This window comes from Stenella coeruleoalba (assembly GCF_951394435.1).
Source record: "Stenella coeruleoalba genome assembly, chromosome: 17".
NCBI lineage: Eukaryota > Metazoa > Chordata > Mammalia > Artiodactyla > Delphinidae > Stenella > Stenella coeruleoalba.
This window is the reverse complement of record NC_137163.1, coordinates 72,497,077-72,519,782: the sequence shown is the minus strand read 5'-3', so window position 1 is coordinate 72,519,782 and position 22,706 is coordinate 72,497,077. Positions and strand designations below refer to the sequence as shown.

Genomic DNA, 22,706 nt, shown 5'->3' with positions numbered 1-22,706 from the left:
TTTGCTAATTGTGTTCCGTGTCTGTCTTATCTTCCTAAAGAGAATGAGGTTGCCTTGAGAATAGAGACCAGTGTGTCCCTGTTCCGCACCACCACTGTGTCCTGTTGCTGTTAATACATGACGAATCATGGAATTGGTTTAGCTGTCAGGTAGAAAGCTGTGGGTTGAGCCACTGTTTCTGCTGACTCCCATTTTATAATAGTTAAATGGAGAGCTGGGCCCCTGACAACTGGTATGGCTATGTCCCTGCATTTGGTGTCCAGCCCAGCACCCTCTTTCACTGGATGTGCCTTGTGTCTGAGCACCTGCTGTGTGCCTGGCTCTGGGCCAGGTGTTTGAAAGCAGCATCCCTCCTCTGTGCTCCCCTGTATCCTCATGTCCATCATTGCGTTTACCCCATGGTACCACGCGGGCTGTGTTTTCTGTCTCCCTCCCTGGGCTGTGAGCACCTCATGGGCAGAGTGGAGTTTTACACAGAGCCTGGCGCACAGCAGGCTCTCAAATTAATTTTTGTCACGTGAATAAATGACTTAAAAGGCAGTTGTTAGCAGCTCTCTGACTAGCCAAAAAGACAGCACACACACATCTGAAACAATGAGAGAACAAGACAGTATCACTGAAAGGGTTAATTGCGCACAGCCGACAACGTGTAAACCGAATAAACTTTAGGTGCCCATATCGTCTGGTATAGAAGTAAAACATGTTTGAAAAGTATAATCCAACCACTAAAACTCGTTTTACAGTACATCAGATTTTTATCTGCATCTTTTAAAGAGCTTTAAAGGAGATGTAACTTACGTTCAACAACAACACTTCACGAAATCACCTTTCTTTGTCTGCCCATCTTCTTGTACTCCTTGCTTCTCTGCAGCCTCTCACCCCGGTCCCCAAGTCTCTCCCCTCACTCGATGGGCACCTATTTTGTAGGCATCTGCCCCTTGGCTTTTTTCTCAGTGCCAGACTCAGCCTCTCTGGCTTCCTTGACTCCCTCTCTTTCACTCATTATCCTAAGTCTGCACTGCAGAAAAGAGCCTGGAACCAACCCACTTAGCAAGAGCATCCTTCCTTCCTAGAAGTGGGTGGAGGTGGGGAGAGTGGTAAAGAAGGTTTATATGGGTGAAGATTATGAATACTCCAGTAGTAATTTCGTCCCTGTTACCAGTGAAATAAGATTAAGAAATGCAGAGAATCTAACAGGACTGGTAAAGAGCTGTCCTCTCCATTTGGGGACACGTCACTTGATGTTGTGACATAAACGGCAGCAAGTTCCCAGACGTTGTTTATGACACTTAACCTAAACTTGATGGGACGTCTTGCCCCCTCCCCAAACGCAGAATACGAATCGCTCGTCTCAGGAAGGGGTTCTCTGGTCTTCAAAATTCTCTTCGGTCCTTCTTACAGGAGTTTCAGCTCCCTGTTTCAACACAATCTGTGGCCAGGGGTAAACAGAGGTCCTACCTGGACGGATCACACAGGTGTCTTCTGTGCTGATGTGGAGAGCTGAATTCACCAGGCTCCTCAAGCTAAGTAGGCCCTGCGAGGGTTCAAGTCCATTGCTTTGAAATTCCACAGTGTGAGTCTCCAACCCAGAGGCAAAAATTCAGTAACGTCATAACACAGCGTCCGTGTGTCAGTCAGGGTCCAGCCAGGAAAACAATAAGTATTTTAAACAGAGGTAACTTAATTTAACACAGGGAATTGGGTACACCAATCTGAGAAGACAAACAGGGATGATGGGGCAAACTGGAGATTAGCAGGAACCGGAAGCAGAGACCTACCTGAGGCTGAAAGACAAAGCGTTCCTGGGACCCAGCGGCGGAACCCACACAGACCTGTCCCAAGGGAACAGAAGCCTGGAGGAGAGGCCACCCAAGCTGGAACCATGTGGGGGAAATGCCCTGGTTTCTCCCCCATCCCACCCACCTCCGAGTTCCCCGTTGGCTGAAAAGGAACCTGGGAGGGTGGCCTGGGTGCAGGGGCAGAAACCCTGCACTCTAGCTCAGGGAGGGGAGGGTGAGTGATGGACCTACCCTGGGGTAAACAGGCCCAGGACACACACAACCCCCGTGAGATATCACTGACAAAGCTGGGGAAAATAAGGATGCAACGGAAAGACAGACTTGGCATGCAGAAGCAGCCAGGTCACCTGGGCATGCCCACACCTACTGCCACGAGAGGGGACATGCAGGGCCTATGCCGGTTGCCAGACACGGCGGATGACACACTCTGATCCAGTGAAGACTCACAATCGCCTGCAGAGTTTTACCAGCAGCAAACTAGGCCCAGAGAGATGAAGCAACTGGCCCAAGGTTGTACTGCCTGTAGCTCTGGAATCAGAGCTCACTGAAGGCGCGTTTGCATCCACCGTGCTGCCCCTGAAACACAGTGTTGGGTACTCAAAGGTGTCGATGAATAGGGGCCTTTCGGCGACGCCACTGGAGGAACAGAGCTGGTGCCGAGGCAGGGAGAGCTGGCGCTCTTCCACCTTCCTCTGCAGGCTTCCTTCTCAGCCCTACAGCTCTCCTCTGCCACCGACACTCACATCCTCCGCTCCGCCCCCATCGGCACCCTCAGCGCACAGACGCACACAAACCTCCCAACCGAAACAGCTCCAGATCTGCTCTCGGGCAATAACGGGAGAAAAATAACTGAAGTGTTACCCTGACAGTGGCGTCCTTACTTTACCAGGAGGTCGGCTCTATGGCAGAGGCCTGATTCTTTAATGATGGATCTGCAGCTTGTAGAAGGGGGTGGGGATTTGCTCTCACCCCTGAGGTGACGCCCACATAAGTCACAGCTTGCTGACAAGGCTGACGTTGGAATTTTTTGCTGTTGTTGTAAATTTGAATTCATTTAATCCTAAATTTGGGAGGCCTCAATTATAAACACGGAAGAGAAAAGCCGAAAGATAGACATATACCAATTACGCACTGGGGTCTGTGGTGCGTGTGTGTGTAAGGGGAGAGAGAGCAAAATAAGAATTTTTATCCTGAGTTAAGAGTCCATTACAGAGCTAGAGTTAGTGGATAAAATGTTAACTAAAATTAAGTACAAAGGAGGAAACATTATAGTATCCTGAGGAAGATCCCTAGAATCTTTTCCCGCAAGTAGAGGATTCCCATTTCTTAAGTCGAAGTCCACAGAGGGGATGTGGCTAGGAGAGCAAATCTGAATACTGTGTGGATACAAAAAGACACATTCTTCCCCATGGAGCTGATTGAGACACTCCCTGACGATCAGATAATCCCTGAAGATGTTATCCTGCAGATATGTGCGTGTGTATGATAGCATTAAAAGAATTTTCTTGAAGATAATAGGTAATTCTGGAAGCTCTAATCTGAAATGGAATACCTTAATGATGTAATTTTCAATAAATTAGTGGTTTTGCTGGTATAAAATATAAAGTACTTATAAGAATTTGTGTTACTAATAAAAAACTGGAAAGCCATTTTCCCCAAGGTATTTTATAATGATGGAGGTAGAAAATATCTAATTTTATCGGGAATAATCTTCTCTCATTTGGCCCTTAAATTCCTGAAGATTCTCATAGCTGAGTTAAAAGCACAAGCAGTAGAATTTAGAATCTAACACGTCCTGCTGGTGAGCTGTTACTCCCTCTGGGATCGTTTCTATCAGTTTTAAAAGAACTGTCCCCGTAAGCTGCTGTGTCCATGATAAAAATCACTCAAATATTTATAATGGTCAATATTTATTAGAGAACTGATTGAGATTTTTTTTTTTTTTTTTTGGTATGCAGTCCTCTCACTGTCGTGGCCTCTCCCGCTGCGGAGCACAGGCTCCGGACGCGCAGGCTCAGCGGCCATGGCTCACGGGCCCAGCCGCTCCGCGACACGTGGGATCTTCCTGGACCGGGGCATGAACCCCCGTCCCCTGCATTGGCAGGCGGACTCTCAACCACTGCGCCACCAGGGAAGCCCAACAGATTGGGATTTTTAAGTTGTACCCTTAAAATAGCACTTAGGCCACTGCAACATATAAATAAGTGTATAAAGTCTACAGAACTGCCAACACTCTTTTGCAGATGCATTTATAAATCATAAATATATGAATGCATGAGATCCAAGATGCTTAAGTCAAACCTTAAAGTTCATGGCACCATTTGGGTACTCGTGTTGGGATTTAGAGAGAATTTCCTTTAGGTAGTGCAGTAAGTGGTTGTAAGACAAACTAGGCCCCATTCCACATGGCAGACACATGAGCTTAAAGAAGTAATGAGGTAATTTTTCAAAGAAAGGGAAAAAAATTCCCCAAGATCAGTTATTTGCCCTCCACGTTCAGGGTGTGTTTTTTGTTTTTTTCATCCAGGAAAGCAGCAACCCTATCTAGGCAGTAAGAAGCAGTATATTCTCTGCCTGAGTGAAAGGAGACTTGGGCTCTGTTCAGGTCCAGCCTGGCTCTTCTCTGGGATCCCAGGTCATAATGACCTGTCAGCCGTCTCCACGGGCTCTGCTACCGTTGGTGCCCTGCTCTCAAGGTGACACCAAACCAGTGCTTAACGTGGTCCCGTTTAAAGGCAAGATTCTGCTCTATCCTAATCTCAGACGAACGCAGGTACTATTTAAACTCTAATGGGTGGCGTGGTTCTTTCCCCAGACCTGAGGTCAAGTAGTTGGGATGGAAATATAGACAGATGTCTCAGGAGGAGAGGCAGTTCTGTTCTTTGTTCCTGCAAGAAGTTGCAGGGCGTCTCTTTCTAAAGATCACGGGTAAGCTGGGTGAAATATGACTAATACAGATTTTCAAGTGACTAAAGCACAGTTCAAACTTTAAAAAGAGATAAAGTAATATCTTGAAATCACATGTTTGCTCCCTGTAACTATATGACTTTCATAGTAGCTTTCTTTAAAATGGTATCTGACAATATTCAAACTGTCACACTGCCAACTCAAGTCTGACCGATCCAAGTACCTGAAGTACATTGTTTTCTGACTTACACAGAGAGGTGAGGAAGTCCAATATGTTCCCTCGTGGATTTTCTAGAATATTAGTTTTGGTTAATAGATAACCTCCCCCAAATGGATCTTATGTTGTAAAACGCATAGGAAACAAAAGGTTAAACAAAGTTCAATGGGTTCCTTTGCTACCAGACTTTTTCAAAGGCTTTAATTAAATAGACCAACATGTTCTTTAACTTCCTAAGAGAAGGCCAAGAATGCGGCGTTTCACTTGGAATCCTCTTTTTGTACGAAGAGACCCTGCAGAATAATATTTTGCAGTACCTATTTTGGGAAATGCTAGTTTAATGATCCCTTTCTGTGGGGGTGGTGAGGATGCTCCCACCACGGGCTTTTTGCTCCTGTTTCCTTTGCCTGAAATACTAGCCCCAGGCAGCCACATGGCTGGCTTCCCACATCACCTTTACTCGGAGGTGACTTTCTCAGTGAGGCCTTCCCTGATCAACTTTTTAAAATTCAGGTCCCTTTCTCAACATTCGCTAGCCTTCTTCCCTATTTATTTTCCAACGTGGCACCTTCTAGCTTTTTTCCCCCTCTATCTTTTGTTTATTATCTCTCCCTCCCTCCCAAATAGAGGGTAAGTTCCTTGAAGGCAGGACCTTCCCATTGCCACACTCAAGGGACAGCTCTCAGCCGGCATTTTATCCAGCCTATTATTTTATTCAACACCATCGAACGCTCCGTCAACTGTGAAAATACTGAGATAGTCTGAAAATGCTCCCTTCACTCAGCCTCCAGGACACTGTCCTCTTTCCTGCCTGACTGGCCACCCTTCAGATATCTGTCCTGGATTCTTCTCACATTTGTGCCTTTAAACGTGGCAAAGCGGCGGGCTCAGTCCTGAGATTTCATCTCTGCTCTAGCTTCACTCACAAAGCACGTGGATGCGAACATCATCTACAGGCTGATAACTCCCAAGTCATTTCGGCAGCCCAGATGTCCTGACCCGTCGTGGTAGTGGCCGAGCTCATCAGGGCTGGATAAGCTATGCTGAGTTTGGTTTTACTAAGAGAATGAACGTTTACTTCTTACCTGCTGTCCTTGGTAGGCAGCTCCACTAAGCACGGATCTCTCCTCCAGCAAGTGGCTCATAGGCTGGGGCTCCTTGCATTCTGGGGCTCCCCCATCTTCTAGGGCATCAGAGTTCTTCATTTCCAGCCATGTGGAAGAGAGAAAAAAAAAAGCATGGGAGATTCACACCTATTTTGTTTGCGTATAGAAGTGGTGAATCTTACTTCTACCTACAGTCTTACTTCTGCCTACGTTCCGCTCTCCAGAACTTGGTCATATGCCTCATCTTGTAACATGGGGGCTGGGAAGTGTAGTTTAGCCAGGTTCCCAGACAGGGGAGAAGACCAGGGTACAGGTGAGCTCCACCAACTCCACTGCTAGGAGGAAGGGGCAGTACCACAAGTGAATTTCATGGCTTTGTCTTAATAGAATCCTCCCTGCTGTTTTGGAGATAGGTTACTCCTAGCTTTTTTTTTTCTTTTTTTTTTGTGGTACGCGGGCCTCTCACTGCTGTGGCCTCTCCCGTTGCAGAGCACAGGCTCCGGACGCGCAGGGTCAGCGGCCATGGCTCACGGGCCCAGCCGCTCCGCGGCATGTGGGATCCTCGCGGACCGGGGCACGAACCCGTGTCCCCTGCATCAGCAGGCGGACTCTCAACCACTGCGCCACCAGGGAAGCCCCACTCCTAGTTTTTGATATGGAGAAGTGATGTATATCTAGTAATTGGAAAATAAATTGTGCTCAAATACAAGAAAATTTTCAGCTGACTCAAATCTCGTACAGAATGAGGCCATGTTAAAATGATTCTATCTATGCTATAAAAGTACAATGTTCCCTCATAAGGCAGGGCCAGTATGGAGAAATTCAAGTTGACCTTTAAAACTTCCAGCATGCTCATTAGGAACACTTGTTCATTCTGTTCTAATAGCAGCTGAAACTCTTTAAATGGTAGCACTTTCAGACCATGAGGACAGTCCTCTTGTAAATGTCATCTAAAACGCTCGCAGCTAAAGCAGGATTAAGAAATTTTAACTTGGATTTGAGATTTATGCTTTGAAATGTTCATTGTTTTATCTCAATTAGTGAGCATATGCACCCTTAAAACCCTCATGAAGATGGTCGACAATCCAAGTTTTGTGACATATATAGTTTGTATGAACCTACAGTAGGAGATAAGAGCTTCAACTATAAGAACTGACAGGTCTGGATTCAACTTCATTCAGTTTCTTACTTGATGTGTGAACTTGAGCAAGTTTTTAACTACTCTAAGTAAGATTATGTTTCCTCATCTGTAAAATTGGGATATTATAGACACTATAACACATGTATTATACCTACATAAAATTGTCATGGGTATGATATGAGATAACATATGTAAAAATTCCTGGTAGATACTAAGTGCCCAATTCTTAACTATTAAATTACCTTTACTGACTTCAATGTTTTCTCTTAAATTATATCTATTAAGACTTTAACATCTTACTACACTTACTTATTACGAGCTTAGTTACAGACCAAAGATATTTTCGTGGTTAAAACTTTAACATTTGCCAGAAGGTTTGCTTCCAGTGACCTCTGTGTTCCTTTGACCGCGTTTCTTTCTCTAAGACACACCATGGTTTTGTGACCGTAAGGCCTAAAGGGTGAAGCACATCGTATCTTCCGGCACTGATTGCCCGTGCAAATCAGTGATTCAACCAATCTGGATTTCTGCACTAATTGGCTTTTAAATAATGAGCAACGATCATCTATTTACCACATAAGGCCCCTGAGGGAAACTTGAAGATGAAGTATTGTGTACTTCATAGTCAACTAGAAGCCCTTTTATAGGTTACTGTGGTTAGAGAAGCAGGAGGGATTTTTCTGGCAAATTAAATTTTCTTTGCTTGAGCTCAGCTCTGCTGACTCAGAGTGACCAGGCTGGATGGATTTGCAGCCTACCCCTTCTCTCCTCCCAACAGCGGTCACCTCCTTGAGGACAGTCACCTCCTTGGTCACCTTGCCTGGCCAGCAATAAGATTGCCAGAGTCCAGGAAGAATGCAGTTCTCCTCTTTGGCGCTCTATTAAGTAGGAAGTAAAAACAAAACAAAACAAGAAACAGTTGGTGTTCTTGCTCTATAGACTTTCCTACCAGGTGTGAGGCAGATATCAGGGTAATCAAGATACTCTTTAAGCTTACAGTCACATTTTCTGTTGTCTCGGCAAAAATTTGACAGGCACGCACCATGAGATAGATGGTTTCTGATCTCTTTCCCTTCCGTCCTTCCTCCCTCCCTCCCTGCCTCCTTTCCTTCCTTTTAATTTCTTTAAAAATTTTTTTAAATAGAGATTATCTGTAAGCTCATTCTTAGAAAACAGTGGGGCTAAGAAAAATGTAGGGTCTCCTGGTGACAAATAAACGCTTGAAGACTCTCCAACGTAGTCACGTCTATTTATTAGTCACCAAATCTTTGGATAGCTCTTTTATAGAAGGCTTTCTTATTTGGCCTCTGCAGCACGTTCAGCTTTCCCTGACCTTCACCTCCGGTTATCTATGCTGTTTATTAGCTCTGCTCTAAGAAACTATCATAAACCACACAGGCTAAACTCTGGTCTGTGTCTTTCTCTCAGACGAAGCATCGCAGTGTCCCTGTCTCTCCCACCAGACAATGAACGGATGGGACACAGAAGTGCACATCCTGTATCCCTGCACCCCTGCATTTCACTCATATGCTGAGCTCAGTAACTGCAGGGTGAACTGTTGACCAGAATGGAATATGAAAAATATCATCAAGGAATCTTGTTTAGGTTGTAGCCAGGGAAGATTCTGAGTTTGATCTGCTCGTCTGAACTGGTTTGACAGAAGGCCGGTTTTGCTTACTCTGTTTAGGAGAATTGCCAAAGCATTATAACAGTTCTAGGATCTGCAGATAAAAAAAAATTTCATCCTTTAGCATGCCCTGATCTGAACCTGCATAAAAAGCCCCAGTCCTTCCTACCCTCAAGAGAACACTGGGTTGGTACAGCGTCTCAGAAATCAATGATGCTTTCTAGGAGCACATATTCAAAGAAAGTCCATAGCCCGTAATCAGCTGGAGCTATCTCCCAGCGGCGTCCGAATACGCATGCTCTTCTCTCTCATGCTTGCTACTGACTTGCTACGTAAAGCATCTGGTGTGTCGCTGTTACTGCATGAGCTCTCCATTTCCTTGCCAATAGGTGGATATGTGACTTTCACACTAATGAGTACCACATGGTGTAACAGAAACCCATCACCATGAAATATAGCATTTTTAGAAGGCTCTCTTGCATCAGGGAAGCCCATTTATGCTGCTGAAAATGTTTTTATTTGTCTGCTTTGATGTGGGAAATGGGTGTCATTAGTAGGACATGAACCAAATCCCAACTTCATGCTTGTGTCCTCGTGTTGCCTTCAGACCTACATACATGCAGTTGGGTGAATGAATGGAGGCCTTCAGCCAAGGTCCTGAAAGACACTCAGAGTCACCACGGGGAAGAAGCAGACGGTCTAAAACACAGCTCATGTCCTCATCCTCTCCCTCTTTCCTTCTTTGCCTTTGGTTTTCCGAGGAATCTTAATAGATGGGCAGAGGGCATAGTATCTGTGAATTTGAGTGGTCCTGCTCTGGTTTCCACATAAGTGCAGTAGAAGAAGAGAGGAAGGATGGGAGTTAGAGACAGCCAGACTGAGCAGAGCTCCCCAAGCCTTGCCAGGCAATGTGATTTTGAGGTCAGGTGTGTCTTGAACCCTGTTGGAAGTATGTTTGCCTGCAGGCATTAGAAACTTAGTGAATATCGCTAGTAAGTGCTTTATTATCCAGCAGGAAACTCGGCCAACTGCCACCAGTAACATCTGTAACTGATTGTCAAGGAAAGAGAGAGGAAATAGTTTCGGCTGTACCGTGTTGCTCCTAAATCTTGATCAAACACAAGAAAAGGCAGCTGAGTGACGCTTGAATCGTGCGGTGTGAAAATGAAGTGCAAACGTAGTGCCCATTTAGAAATGAAGGATTTTTCTAATGGACTGCACGAATCACTTAGTGCTGCTCCAGACGCCCAAAGAAAAGAGAGGAGAGCCCCTGAGAGTGTCCTGCAGTGTATCTTGTGCCTTACCGTTTACCTTGGCATTCTTTGTTTAACACTTCACATACGGCAGAAAAGATTAGCCTTGGAAAAGCTTCTACTATACTTAGAAAAATGGCTACTCCTACTGGGGAGTTTTGAAATATTCACAGTAATCATATTCCTTGATTTTATTTTGAGATAATTGTAGACTCACACGCAGTTGTAGGAGAAAATACAGAGCGAGTCTGTACAACCTCTATTCAGCTTCCTCCACTGGTAGCATCTTGCAAAACTATAGAGCACTAGCACGACCAGAATATTGACATCAGTGGAGTCAAGTTACAGAACACCTTCATCACCACAAGGCGCTCTCTTGTTACCCATTTATCAGTCTCGCAGGGCGTTAACAGTTATCCTCTCCCTGGGAATTCCTTCTAGGGAGCTGATCTTGATTCTTTAATTAACCTCAGTCCTAAGCCCAGGTACCTTGCACGGCTCTGAAAGAGTCATGCCACAACCATGATGCTGTGACTCTGGTTCACCCTCTTATTTTCCACAGTAAAGTCCCATCTCCAATACTCATTCCACAGTTACATTTCTGAACAATAGAATGTACAGTAGAGCCTCCTCTATCTCCTTCTCTTTCCTAGTTGATTTATCCCACTCAACTGGCTTTCCCAATTTCTTAAAAAAATTTTTTTCCCCACATGTTCAGACCTATTTCTTATCACCCCACCACTCTCTTGGTCACTGGCTCCTCCTTCATTCATTTCTTTTCAAACATCTTTATTGGAGTATAATTGCTTTACAATGGTGCGTTAGTTTCTGCTTTATAACAAAGTGAATCAGCTATACATATACGTATATCCCCATATCTCCACCCTACTTCCTACACTCTCGGGTATCAGATCCTTATTTTAGTAACCCTTGAATGCTCTGATTTTTATCTGGTGTAGGAAAATAAGGCAGATGGGTGAGAATAACCTTCTCTGAATATTCAGAGAGCAAAGAGGGGATCCTAGCTTCAGATTTCCTGGTCAATCATTGAGCCAGTATTCCATTTAGGAGGGATTTAGAGGTAGCACTCTTTGAATGTGGAGTTAGAATATTAGTTAGTTTGGAAGATATGCTTGTAGATTATCTAGTGAGAACATGTATTTGAGTGACTTGGGGTTTAGAGGAAGGATTGATTATAGCGATGTTAGCACTCCAAGCTACCTCTTGTGTCACCACTATTCCAAAGAAAAATATTAGAGAAGCATGACTGTAAATTTAAAAAAAGGACACCAAGGAACACAAACCTGACCTCAGCAGCCGAGGGCATGAGTAGAGCTCAGGGAGAGAAGGAGGGAGAAGGAGTCAAAGTACCAGAAGGCCGTGGCGATGGCCATTTCTGCCAAGTGCTTCAAAGAATATAATCCAGTGTTTGTCCTGTAGTCGACACTCATAAGTATGTGCTGAATTGAAGAGGTGCAAGGTCTGGGGCTTCCCTGGTGGTGCAGTGGTTGAGAGTCCACCTGCCGATGCAGGGGACACGGGTTCGTGCCCCGGTCTGGGAAGATCCCACATGCCGCGGAGCGGCTGGGCCCGTGAGCCATGGCCGCTGGGCCTGCGCGTCTGGAGCCTGTGCTCCGCAACGGGAAAGGCCACAACAGTGAGAGGCCTGCGTACTGAAAAAAAAAAAAAAAAAAAAAAGAGGTGCAAGGTCTGAACTGATTGTTCAGTGAGGAATTAAAGACAGTAAACCAGTCATTACACAAAGGCAATTTTCTGTCTTCCCCTCGCCTCTGTAAACTCTACCTTGTATTATTTGATATTATTCCACGAGTATCAAGCAGGCCGTCAGTTGTCCAATGTAAAAACATGATCCCCTTTAGAAAGCAAAGAAGAAAAGGAGGGAATACCGGAAATGAAGGGAAGGGAAGAAGGAAAGGAGAGCTTGGGTAATCATTAGTGCTGTTCACCAGCACTTCTGGTCTTTTCTTTACTAGCCACATGGTAGAATTATACTTCCTGACACCCTAGAAGTCAGCCACGTGTTTGGCCTGTAAAATGTGACAGGTGAAGCATGTCACTTCTGGCAGCCAACCTGAAGAGCTAAGGTGCGATTCCCCACGCTGTTTCCCTCCGCTGTGGCTGCCCTGTTCCAGACGGGGAGGCTGCATCCCTGGCCAAGAACAAGTCAAGCCCGGCTCCCGCCAACCCTGCAAGGATATTCTGTGTGAACGAGAAGGAAATCTTTCCAGTTCTAAATGATAAAAAGCTGGGGTTGTGTGTGACTATAACATAACACAGCCTGTCCTGAATCATAGAACATAGTAAGTAACATAGTCTTTCGCAGTAGGATGGTAGGTGTTTTTTCTTTTCTTCTTTCTTATCTTTTTGTATGTTCTAATTTTTCAAATAATTTTTTAAATCAATTTTGTACTCTTCTAGAATGGGTATATTTTTTGTAATAAGGAAATAAATTAATTTAAAATAAACTAGGGAAAAGATGATTTTAATGATTTGAATATGTTTATAATTCAAAATTATATCTTTATTGATAAATGCATGAAATACACAGAAATTAATGCCACGTTCTTGAACCTGGGGTATGTTTTTGGAGCAGACTCTGTAGTCACCAAGAACTCTGAAAAACAAAATGTCACACTGTCATGGAATCAAGGTTTACCATCTTGAGACAGGTCTGCTCCAGCCCCTAAGAAATGCACCTTCGTGAGGGTGGTGGACTCCTTTGGGGTCCTGGGAGACATTTGTGTGACAGACAACTTCCTATTTATCTGTGGTTTGCTAATGAGATCAGGCAAAACGACCAAGAATGATGGGCATTGCTCAAAAGAGCCCTCTGTTTTCTAATTTTCCCTTCCCTCATCCTTCCCTTTGCACAATACACACACACACACACACACACACACACACACACACACACACACACAATAATTAATAATGCAGTCAGGCTCATTCGAGGATAACCACACCATTTGCACATTGCCCTTATTACACAGGAGAGCCTTGTTACATGTGGTTATCTGCACATATTCGTCTGCCGACCTGAATGAGATCAATAAGATCCCATGCCTTCAAGATGGCAGACTCCAAGCCAGGGCCAACCCACAGACAACTGATGGGTCTCAGCCCTGTTTTCTTTCAATCTCTTCTGACACAAATCGAAGACGGTGCTGCTGTCTTTGAGGACTGAGATTCCACAGACAAAAATTAGGAGTCTCTAGATATTTTGTAAAGGTTAACGTTTTCTTTCAGATTTTACCTAGTGCCTTTGCAGTAGTATTTACAGAGTTTTCTTCCACTTGACCAACCTAGAAATATATTATATAATAGACTCTCAATAGAAATAAAAACCTTCTTGTTGGTCCTATTGAAAAATGTTCATTGCAGCTCTGTTTACAATAGCCAGGAGATGAAAGCAACCTAAGTGTCCATCATCGGATGAATGGATAAAGAAGATGTGGCACATATATACAATGGAATATTACTCAGCCATAAAATAAACGAAATTGAGCTATTTGTAGTGAGGTGGATAGACCTAGAGTCTGTCATACAGAGTGAAGTAAGTCAGAAAGAGAAAGACAAATACTGTATGCTAACACATATATATGGAATTTAAGAAAAAAAATGTCATGAAGAACCTAGGGGTAAGATGGGAATAAAGACACAGACCTACTAGAGAATGGACTTGAGGACACAGGGAGTGGGAAGGGTGAGCTGTGACAAAGCGAGAGAGAGGCATGGACATACATACACTACCAAACGTAAGGTAGATAGCTAGTGGGAAGCAGCCGCATAGCACAGGGAGATCAGCTCGGTGCTCTGTGACCACCTGGAGGGGTGGGATAGGGAGGGTGGGAGGGAGGGAGACGCAAGAGGGAAGAGATATGGGAAGATATGTATATGTATAACTGATTCACATTGCTATAAAGCAGAAACCAACACACCATTGTAAAGCAATTATACTCCAATAAAGATGTAAAAAAAAAAAAAAAGAAAAGAAAAGGATAGTAAAGCCCTGGTTTACAGATAAACTCTTTGCTCTTTTTCTCCTTCTACAGCTCCAGAACCCATGTTTAGCATGTAAGACAATGAATTATAGTTATTTTTAGTTCTGGATAACAAGTTCAAAAGGCCCTAAAAGACTGAGGTTATTGCTTAGTGCTCATTGCAAAGAAAACCTTCTGGGAAAGGTCTTGCTTTTTAAGAAACCAAAGAATTTTTAGATCCCAAACTGTACCTGAAAGAGAAAAGAAAACCTTATTAAGAACTTCTACTTTTCTAAATTTACATTTGGAATAGTGAGAGATTATGACAAATGTGCAAATTGGTATAAATGGTCTCTCCAACCTTTCTTGGTGGTTTAAGTTTTTTTAAAAATAGAATAAACAAAAGAAAAAATACATACCCCTCAGAACAAAGACCTTTTACTGAAATTGTCTAGTTTACCCTTCAAAATATTTAATTCCTTTGTACTCTGTAAAATGTCTAGATAGAGGCAAAATTATTATTAAACTTTTTGAAGGTTGACCTTTAAGCACAGGTCCATGTACTTACATTGGAAACTAGGTCTCAATGTAGAAGGTGCCCATGGAGCCTATAGACTCAAAGGGTTCTGAAAAAAGTTAATAACCCTCATTCTTTGTGACTAAAAAAGACCCAGGCAGGGCATGTCATACACCGCAAGGAGCAGCTAGTGGCCTGAACTGTTAGCTCAGATAACGAGGCTCCTTCTGCCTTCATCCCACCTTGCTAACATTCTACAAAGATGTTTGTTGCAATGAAATTGATTGCCAGCACACTTGGCAATTCGAATTGCATTAGATGTTCCTTCTTTGTTAATGCCATTAACCACACGAATGCAATCTTTGGAAGCTCTATATCAGGAACTCAGGACCTGGTGCTGTGGGACTAGTTCAGGTTTTATGGTCAAGGTCCCTTGTTCTGTGGATCTAATTAGCATGCAGAGCAGCTTCTCGGCTTCTAAAGTGTAAGCTTATGCCCTGAGCTGGATTCTAAAATTGAAAGCGTTTTTTAAAATGCTCTTATTTCCTGATATTTACAAAATGTGTTCAGGTGCAGAAAAGGAGGACCTCAATTAGGGGAATCAACTAGCCCATCAATGAGCAAATGTCTGTCCCTGGGACCTACTGTGTGGATCCCAGGTTGAAGTAAGGAGTCAATTCTGAAATCTGTGAAAAGGAGCCACAGATGTTGGATGCTGTCAGACTTTGGAGGATTTCAGAGAGCCCCATCCCTGAAGAGCCTTTGAAATCCTATTCCAACCCCTCCCTACACAGCTTCAATCACCCAGAAAGTTGAGTTACTGTCATGATCACCCAGTGGAGAGGGCTGGAGCCGGAGAGCAGAGAATGAGGGTAAAGGGTACAGACAGCCATCTTGTAGGGCTCATGGGAACTGAAGCCTTGGTGCCCTGACACTACGAAGAATCCCAACTCCTTCACTATCTGGGCTGCAAACGCTCTGGTGTCATGTCGGAGGTCATATAATTGTGACTTGGAAAAGACAGGCCTGATGTATGATTTCTCAGTTGTGGAGCCTTGGGGGAAGAGGGAGGCAAGGGGAACAGAGAAGACCTTAACAGCTGGGAAGTAAGTGTGTTTCCTGTCTCTCCCTCCGCTAGCTGGTGCTTCAGTCTGAGAGAAGAAGCAGGCTGCTCCCCTCTAACCTGTGATGTGCGCTCATTGGTGTGCGTTTCTTTCTTTCCACCCAGGACAGCTTTCCTGCCCGCTTCGGAGGAGTCCATTTTGTCAACCAGCCCTGGTACATTCATGCCCTGTATACGCTCATCAAGCCATTCCTTAAAGACAAGACCAGGAAACGGGTAATGAAAACAAAAACCCAAAGGGGGGATTCAGAGGCACAGTTACAGTTAAGCCTGTTCTCTCCCTCTCTCTCTCTCCCTCTCTCTGTATTTTTCATTGTTTTTTTTTCCTGCTTTTCTGTAGTCCCTGAGCATTTGAGCCTCAGCTGGAGTTTGCAAATGGCCTGGATTTAATCAGTAATTGAGTAACTGAGTTATTTTACAGTCCGGGTGACAAACCAAAGGAAACATGGAAGGCATGCAAATACCAGATGCCCCTTTTACTGTAAATGCTTGTGGGAAATATGGAGTCAAGCAGCTTCCTGTTCGTGGAATATTTTAAGAGCTAGCATTTTGTCCTGTGAATATATTATTGCTACGAAGAATACTGATGATTCGTATTTTTCCCCATGGCTCTTGGGTCATAGCTGCCAGCTCCATCACCTTTGAGATTGGGAAAGCATTCTTCTTTGGAAATAATAGAGCTCGTAGGAAGAAGGCTTTTAAAATCTTGATTGTGTCAGCTGATGACATTTGGGAAGCCAGCCTCTTCCACCAGAGCTGGGTATTTTTTCATGGCATTCTGATTAGCTGAGAAACCGAACATTTTTTAACCACTCGGAATCTCAGTTTCTTCATTTGTAAAATGGAAAAACTAACACCCACATCACAGAGTGGCTGGAGTAATTTAATGAGACAGATCGCATAAAGCCATTCATGTACTAGAGACTCCATGACACCCATTTCTCTTTCCCATTTAGCTCTCTTTTCTTGTAAGCTTTCCGATTTCAGCTATCACCTGGCTCAGGGACATCACCTCTTAAAGGAACCAGGGTCAGTCTTACAGTGCCTTACATAGGCCTCTATGCCCCAGGGACCCCGTGCTGGGGAAGAGCTCTGAGTATTCGGGGGGGAATGACGATGTGAGGGACACCCTCCCATACACACTCTGCAGGTTTCCTAACTCCTGGACCTCAGATGCTTCCAGATCCTTAGGAAACACGGCAGTAGGGTATGGGATACGGGGTAATTCCGCTGTCCCCAAATGAGTGTGGAACTGGGAACTAGAATTCACCAGCCCCAAGAGGCAGAGGCATTCTGGAACATTCTGCAATCTGTCTGGGGTTCACGACAGTGATACGGGCAGAGAAGTACCCTAGACTGTTCCCAGTGTGGCTTCATGCTTTCCACTGGCTTCATTTTCTGCTTAAGAAGGATCCAGTGGGAATTCCTCCCACAAAGCAATCGACATTTGTGCTATGCCATTGAAGGGGGTTTCTGAAGCTCTGGGTGCAGAACAGAATCTGACAGGTGGGGATTCCACCTCCTACCTGCTGAATTCCTCCACCCCACAGGACCCCCGGAGAGAGGGCCAGTTTCAACAGCGCTCCTTCTCCTCTAAGAACTGGAAGTGTTGCGTGGGTGGGTACCAGGGCCAGTATTTTGCTCCAGCTTTTCCATGCTTCAAATACTACAATTCCTCCAGTGAGACATTTTGCAAAAGCCAGAATATGTGAATTTCTTCAAAAAAATTCTTGTTAAAATTCAGTCATAGCCAACAATCCAGTGTCAGAAAATGTACATTGTTTTCTGAAGTGCTACAGTATTCTTGTGAAGAATTTTAACACTTAGCTTCTTGTCCCCTTCCTCCTTAAATGATGTCATTACATCACAAGTTAAAATCAGTACAACAGAACAAAGTAGCAAGTATTTATTATGTACTTATATAGTACATTACAATAAACAGGCACACCACGGAGATATCGCGGGTTCGGTTCCAGACCACCGCAAAAGGCGAGTATTGTGATAAAGTATTCTATTAAGTGTGCAGTAGCATTATGTCTAAAAAAATGTTCATACCTTACCTCTTGCACCATTGGTGGGAATGTAAATTGATACAGCCACTATGGAGAACATTATGGAGGTTCCTTAAAAAACTACAAATAGAACTACCATACAACCCAGCAATCCCACTACTGGGCATATACCCTGAGAAAACCATAATTCAAAAAGAGTCATGTACCAAAATGTTCACTGCAGCTCTATTTACAATAGCCTGGAGATGGAAACAACCTAAGTGTCCATCATTGGATGAATGGATAAAGAAGATGTGGCATATATATACAATGGAGTATTACTCAGCCATAAAAAGAAACGAAATTGAGTTATCTGTAGTGAGGTGGATGGACCTAGAGACTGTCATTCAGAGTGAAGTAAGTCAGAAAGAGAAAAACAAATACCGTATGCTAACACATATATATGGAATCTAAAAAAAAAAAAGGTTCTGAAGGACCTGGGGCAGGACAGGAATAAAGACGCAGACATAGAGAATGGACTTGACACAGGGAGGGGGAAGGGTAAGCTGGGACGAAGTGAGAGAGTGGCATGGACATATATACACTACCAAACGTAAGGTAGATAGCTAATGGGAAGCAGCCGCATAGCACAGGGAGATCAGCTCGGTGCTTTGTGACCACCTAGAGGGGTGGGATAGGGAGGGTGGGAGGGAGACGCAAGAGGGAGGAGATATGGGGATATATGTATAGCTGATTCACTTTGTTATAAAGTGGAAACTAACACACCATTGTAAAGCAATTATACTCCAATAAAGATGTTAAAAAAATTATTAAACAAATTCCTCATTAACAGTCAGAAACTTTACATGTTCTATTTGTTCTCCTTGAACTTGTGTTTCCATTATACTTCCCCCACCGAATCATAGCCTCATATAACATTTTTTTATACTGAAAAGCATTTTATCGGTCACCCTGTTACATTTCTTTGCAACAAAAATATGTATATAAATTTAAATTACTCTTTGATTACCCATGGCCCTAATGCTTTAAGTATCAAAAATTTTTCTTTTAAGTTGGGTAATCATAAAAATGCTATTAATGCACAATTGTCCAAAACAATGTAAATATGTTATAAATGTTAATAATTATTAAATTTTAAAAGTAAAATTTTTATTAAAAAAAGTTCATACCTTAATTAAAAATACAAAACAACAAAAAAAGTGTAATAGTTACATCGAGGATCACTGATCACAGATCACCATGACAAATATAATAATAATGAAAAAGTTTGAACTATTGAGAGAATTATCAAAATGTGACCCAGAGACACGAGGAGAGCAAACGCTGTTAGAAAAATGGCACCAATGGACTTGATGCCATGTGCCTGACGTAGGGTTGCCACAACCTTCGATTTATAAAAAGCATGATATCCGTGAAGTGCAGTAAAGCACAATCAACAAGGGATGCCTGTAGTATGTAGTATGTAGCATAATATACTTATATGGCATATTATTATACTCTATGTATTTTAAAAATCACAGTTACCCTTCATCACGGTTAAGTATGGGGGTGTGTGTGTGTGTGTGTAATTGATGGCCCTATACTTGAGTACAGTTTACGCGCATTAAGCCTGCAACTTGAAGAAGTGTGGGAACCGATGTCATTATACAGATGCCCTTTAGATAAACTTTCAGGAGTCAATTCCTAAATCGCAGGCAATGGTAATCATCAACTTGTGGCTTATCCACTTTATAGATCTGTTTGAAAATGTTGTTATTTGGGGGTGTTTTCTCCCCTGCTTGACTAATTTCCATCACCATCTATCATATGCTTAGAAGATGCAAACTTGTTTGTTGAGGGTGTTGGCAAATCCAGACAAAAATAGAAAATCGTTGCAAAAATATCTCACGGTAAATTCTCAGGTCCCAGTTTTCAGTTCCACTGACTAAGAATTCACTGAGCTTTTTCCTTGTGCCCACACCACCCTGGGAGCTAGGAGAGTGTTAAAAGAGAAAGACGACACTGTCCCTTTTCCTGAGCATTCTTTTCTTGCTATGGGGAAGCAAGACATAAATGAACAAATCAGAAAAAACTAGAAGTCATCACACAATGAAGAGTTAATTTAGGGAAGAGGGGAGAACCAGAGTGGGCAGGTGCCACGGGGACAGACTGAGAAAGAAGTTGCCACTGGGTGTAGGCTTGGGAAGGATGGGGAGGGTTGAGGAGGGTTCAGAGGGTACGCCGGGGGAGAACACAGCAATGTGGAGCTGTGTGTGAAGCATGACTCGATGGTTTCGGATGGGCTGCATCCCTACTCTTTTCATCAGCAGGGATAATTAAGAGATGACGTCGTACGTGTAAATTTGGGCCATGGCCAAGTAATACCCAATTTGTTCATGAACTTCATTTTTAAGGACTATTAATTCAGGCCCTTTTCTGAGCAATAAATTAACATTTTATGCAGACTAAGCTACAGACACAAAATTGAACGCCTCTTTAAACCCTGTGATCACCAGCAGCGCATCCACTTTGTCACTGCTAGATTGTGTATTCGATTAAATGCTTGGTCATAAGTTTTGGATGTTTTCCTTGCTAATTATTTTTTCTTTCCAGATTTTCCTGCATGGAAACAACTTAAACAGCCTCCACCAGCTAATACACCCTGAATTTTTGCCGTCTGAATTTGGAGGAACCCTTCCTCCTTATGACATGGGAACCTGGGCCCGGACGTTACTCGGCCCTGACTACAGCGATGAAAATGACTACACTCACACCTCCTATAACGCAATGCACGTGAAGCACACATCCTCCAATCTGGAGAGAGAGTGCTCACCCAAGCCCATGAAAAGGTAAGGCCTGGGTTAGCAGAGCCTCCCAGTTAGAGGTCCAGAGGCATTTTGGATTTGGGCCTATTGTGGGTTAAGTAATTGAAGATCTTTATGGGCACAGAACTTGAATAAAATAAACTGCAATACATTCTCAGCTGATTTCACCAGAACTGAAAGTAAATGGGGGTTGGCTGGCCCAGAAATACAGTTGTTCCCATTGTATGATAGAAACAGTAAAAGGCTGGGACCTCATTCATGTCATGATTACAGCCCTAGTCTCTACGGAATCTGTTAACTCACACAGAATGAAATGTGGGACCTTTGAGATCCATTGAATGAAAAAGCAATCTGCTAGAAAACGTTTCTATCATCGATGCATTTGGAACCATTTATTGAGCATTTACACTCACAATTTTCATCCTTTGTTTCCTGGAGGTCCCCTCGCAGTGCGCTCAGATACATCTGCATTTTGATCTGGGCTCAATCTGGCATCCCTGCTATTCAAGGAAAGGGATGATGAGGATGAGGATGTTTTTAATGTACTATCTGGGATTCCAGTCTCATTCAGCTCATTAATTTTCCAAACAAACATTCGTGTCTCAGCTCTGGAAGAGGAACTCCTAGCCTGATGATGGTGGAGCCATGGTTCCTTCTCAAAAGGCCAGAGATTACCATAGGCAGAAAGGCACATTTTCTTTTTCCTTGTACAGCGAGTGAGCTGAATGGGGCCTCACAGCTAAACCCAGCCTGTGATGCAGGCGCACCAGCCACCAAATCAGGCGGAGTCACTTTGAGGAAAAGCAGAGCCAAAGTGACTTTGAAGATACACAGAGTGGTGTAGAAGCCTGGCCTTATCCATTCGACAGGTATTTAGCGAGAGCTCCTCTGTGCTGAGATCACAGGCCCCTGCACCTCATGGAATCAAAAGACCAGTGTGTGCAAAGCACCTCAACGCAAAAAGTGGCAACATTGCAGCACCACGTAGAAGAGCACACATGTGACATTTTAGATATAAATTCTATGCCGACTTTCTAAGTTGGCACGACACGGCAATGATTGTGCTGCCTTCAGTGTGTATTTACATGTAAAGATGTTTGTTCCCAGGATGGTTTTTTTAGCTAGAGATAACACCATGCGTCAGTCAAAACTGGCAAGTTTTGTCACTTCCAGTAATTTGGGGGGCTTTGATGCAGCCTGATCATAGATAGAGTTTGGCTGAGTATATGCAATAACTCCTGTTTTCATTCATTTATTAAACCTTTAGAACTTATTAGGAATCCAGAAACTTGTTTGTAGAGGAAGAGGCCTTAAAGACCTGAGCTGCACCTTCACTCATGCCAGGAAGGAGTGGCCCCAGCTTCCAGGGAAATGGTCCACATCACCCAGCCTGTATACCGGGCGATCAGAGGGGCCAGTGCTTTGGGGTCTTGTCCAGCTACACAGTGGAAGGGCTGCTTTTGATCCCTTTGACAAAACGCCTTTGTCCCTATGTTCCCTAAAGTCCTCTCCTCGATCCCACATGGAAGAAGTAGGACGATGTCAAAAGACATTGTGAGCCATCCGCTTTTTTGGAGGGAGTGGGGAGAGGGTGAGGGAATGCTTGGATCGAGTTCAGATTTCTGAGCCAGAAGGAAATTTTTGGCCATGTTGTTCCCTTTTGGGTCCTGCCTGGGTGGTTAAAAAAAAAAAAAGTCGTTTTAACTGTTTTCAGCTGTCAATAGAATTGGCCGTGACCTTGGTGACCTTTCAGCATGTACTCCTCGTCTTATAGGGTGAATGCACGCGTTTGCTGGATAACCACTCATTTCCGGCAGAAGTAATACATCATCATGAAATACAACCCATACGAAAAGAATGAGGGGTGGCAGTGTGGAAACAGGAGGACCCTTGTCTTCTAAGCAGTCGGGGCAAAAAAGGGCCCATTTTACTGTGTGGCCCGGGAACAGATGTTCCATATGGAGGTTACGTTCAGTAAAATTACATAATGCGTCATTTCTTAATGAATGCCCCACAGTCCCTGCTGCCCTGTAAGTTGTCTTGTGACTGGTTTATAGCTCAAACAGGATTGAACTTCGTACTTTCGGGGTGTCACTCCTCTTCAGGCAGCTCATGCCTGACATATCGTCACTTCTAGAAGCAAGGACCTCACGGGTGCGCCACACATGCCTGGTGTTTTATGTCGGTTATTGGATACTG

General features: G+C 43.7%; 2 protein-coding genes across 6 annotated transcripts in view; one reads left to right on the top strand and one right to left on the bottom strand.

Moving 5' to 3' along the window:
- ASPH (aspartate beta-hydroxylase) overlaps positions 1 to 22,706 on the bottom strand; it is a 414,018-nt gene that overhangs the window by 165,355 nt on the left and 225,957 nt on the right. For all 5 annotated transcript variants that reach the window (XR_013824500.1, XR_013824501.1, XR_013824502.1 and 2 more), the window contains exon 25: positions 6,009 to 6,122. The gene's annotated coding sequence lies outside the window, so the exon portion shown is untranslated. The remainder of the gene's footprint in view (positions 1 to 6,008; positions 6,123 to 22,706) is intronic.
- CLVS1 (clavesin 1) overlaps positions 1 to 22,706 on the top strand; it is a 133,055-nt gene that overhangs the window by 93,504 nt on the left and 16,845 nt on the right. Inside the window, exons 3-4 of the mRNA XM_079901412.1 lie at positions 15,797 to 15,907; positions 20,296 to 20,531. Of these exons, the coding sequence (XP_079757538.1) occupies positions 15,797 to 15,907; positions 20,296 to 20,531 (347 nt within the window). The remainder of the gene's footprint in view (positions 1 to 15,796; positions 15,908 to 20,295; positions 20,532 to 22,706) is intronic.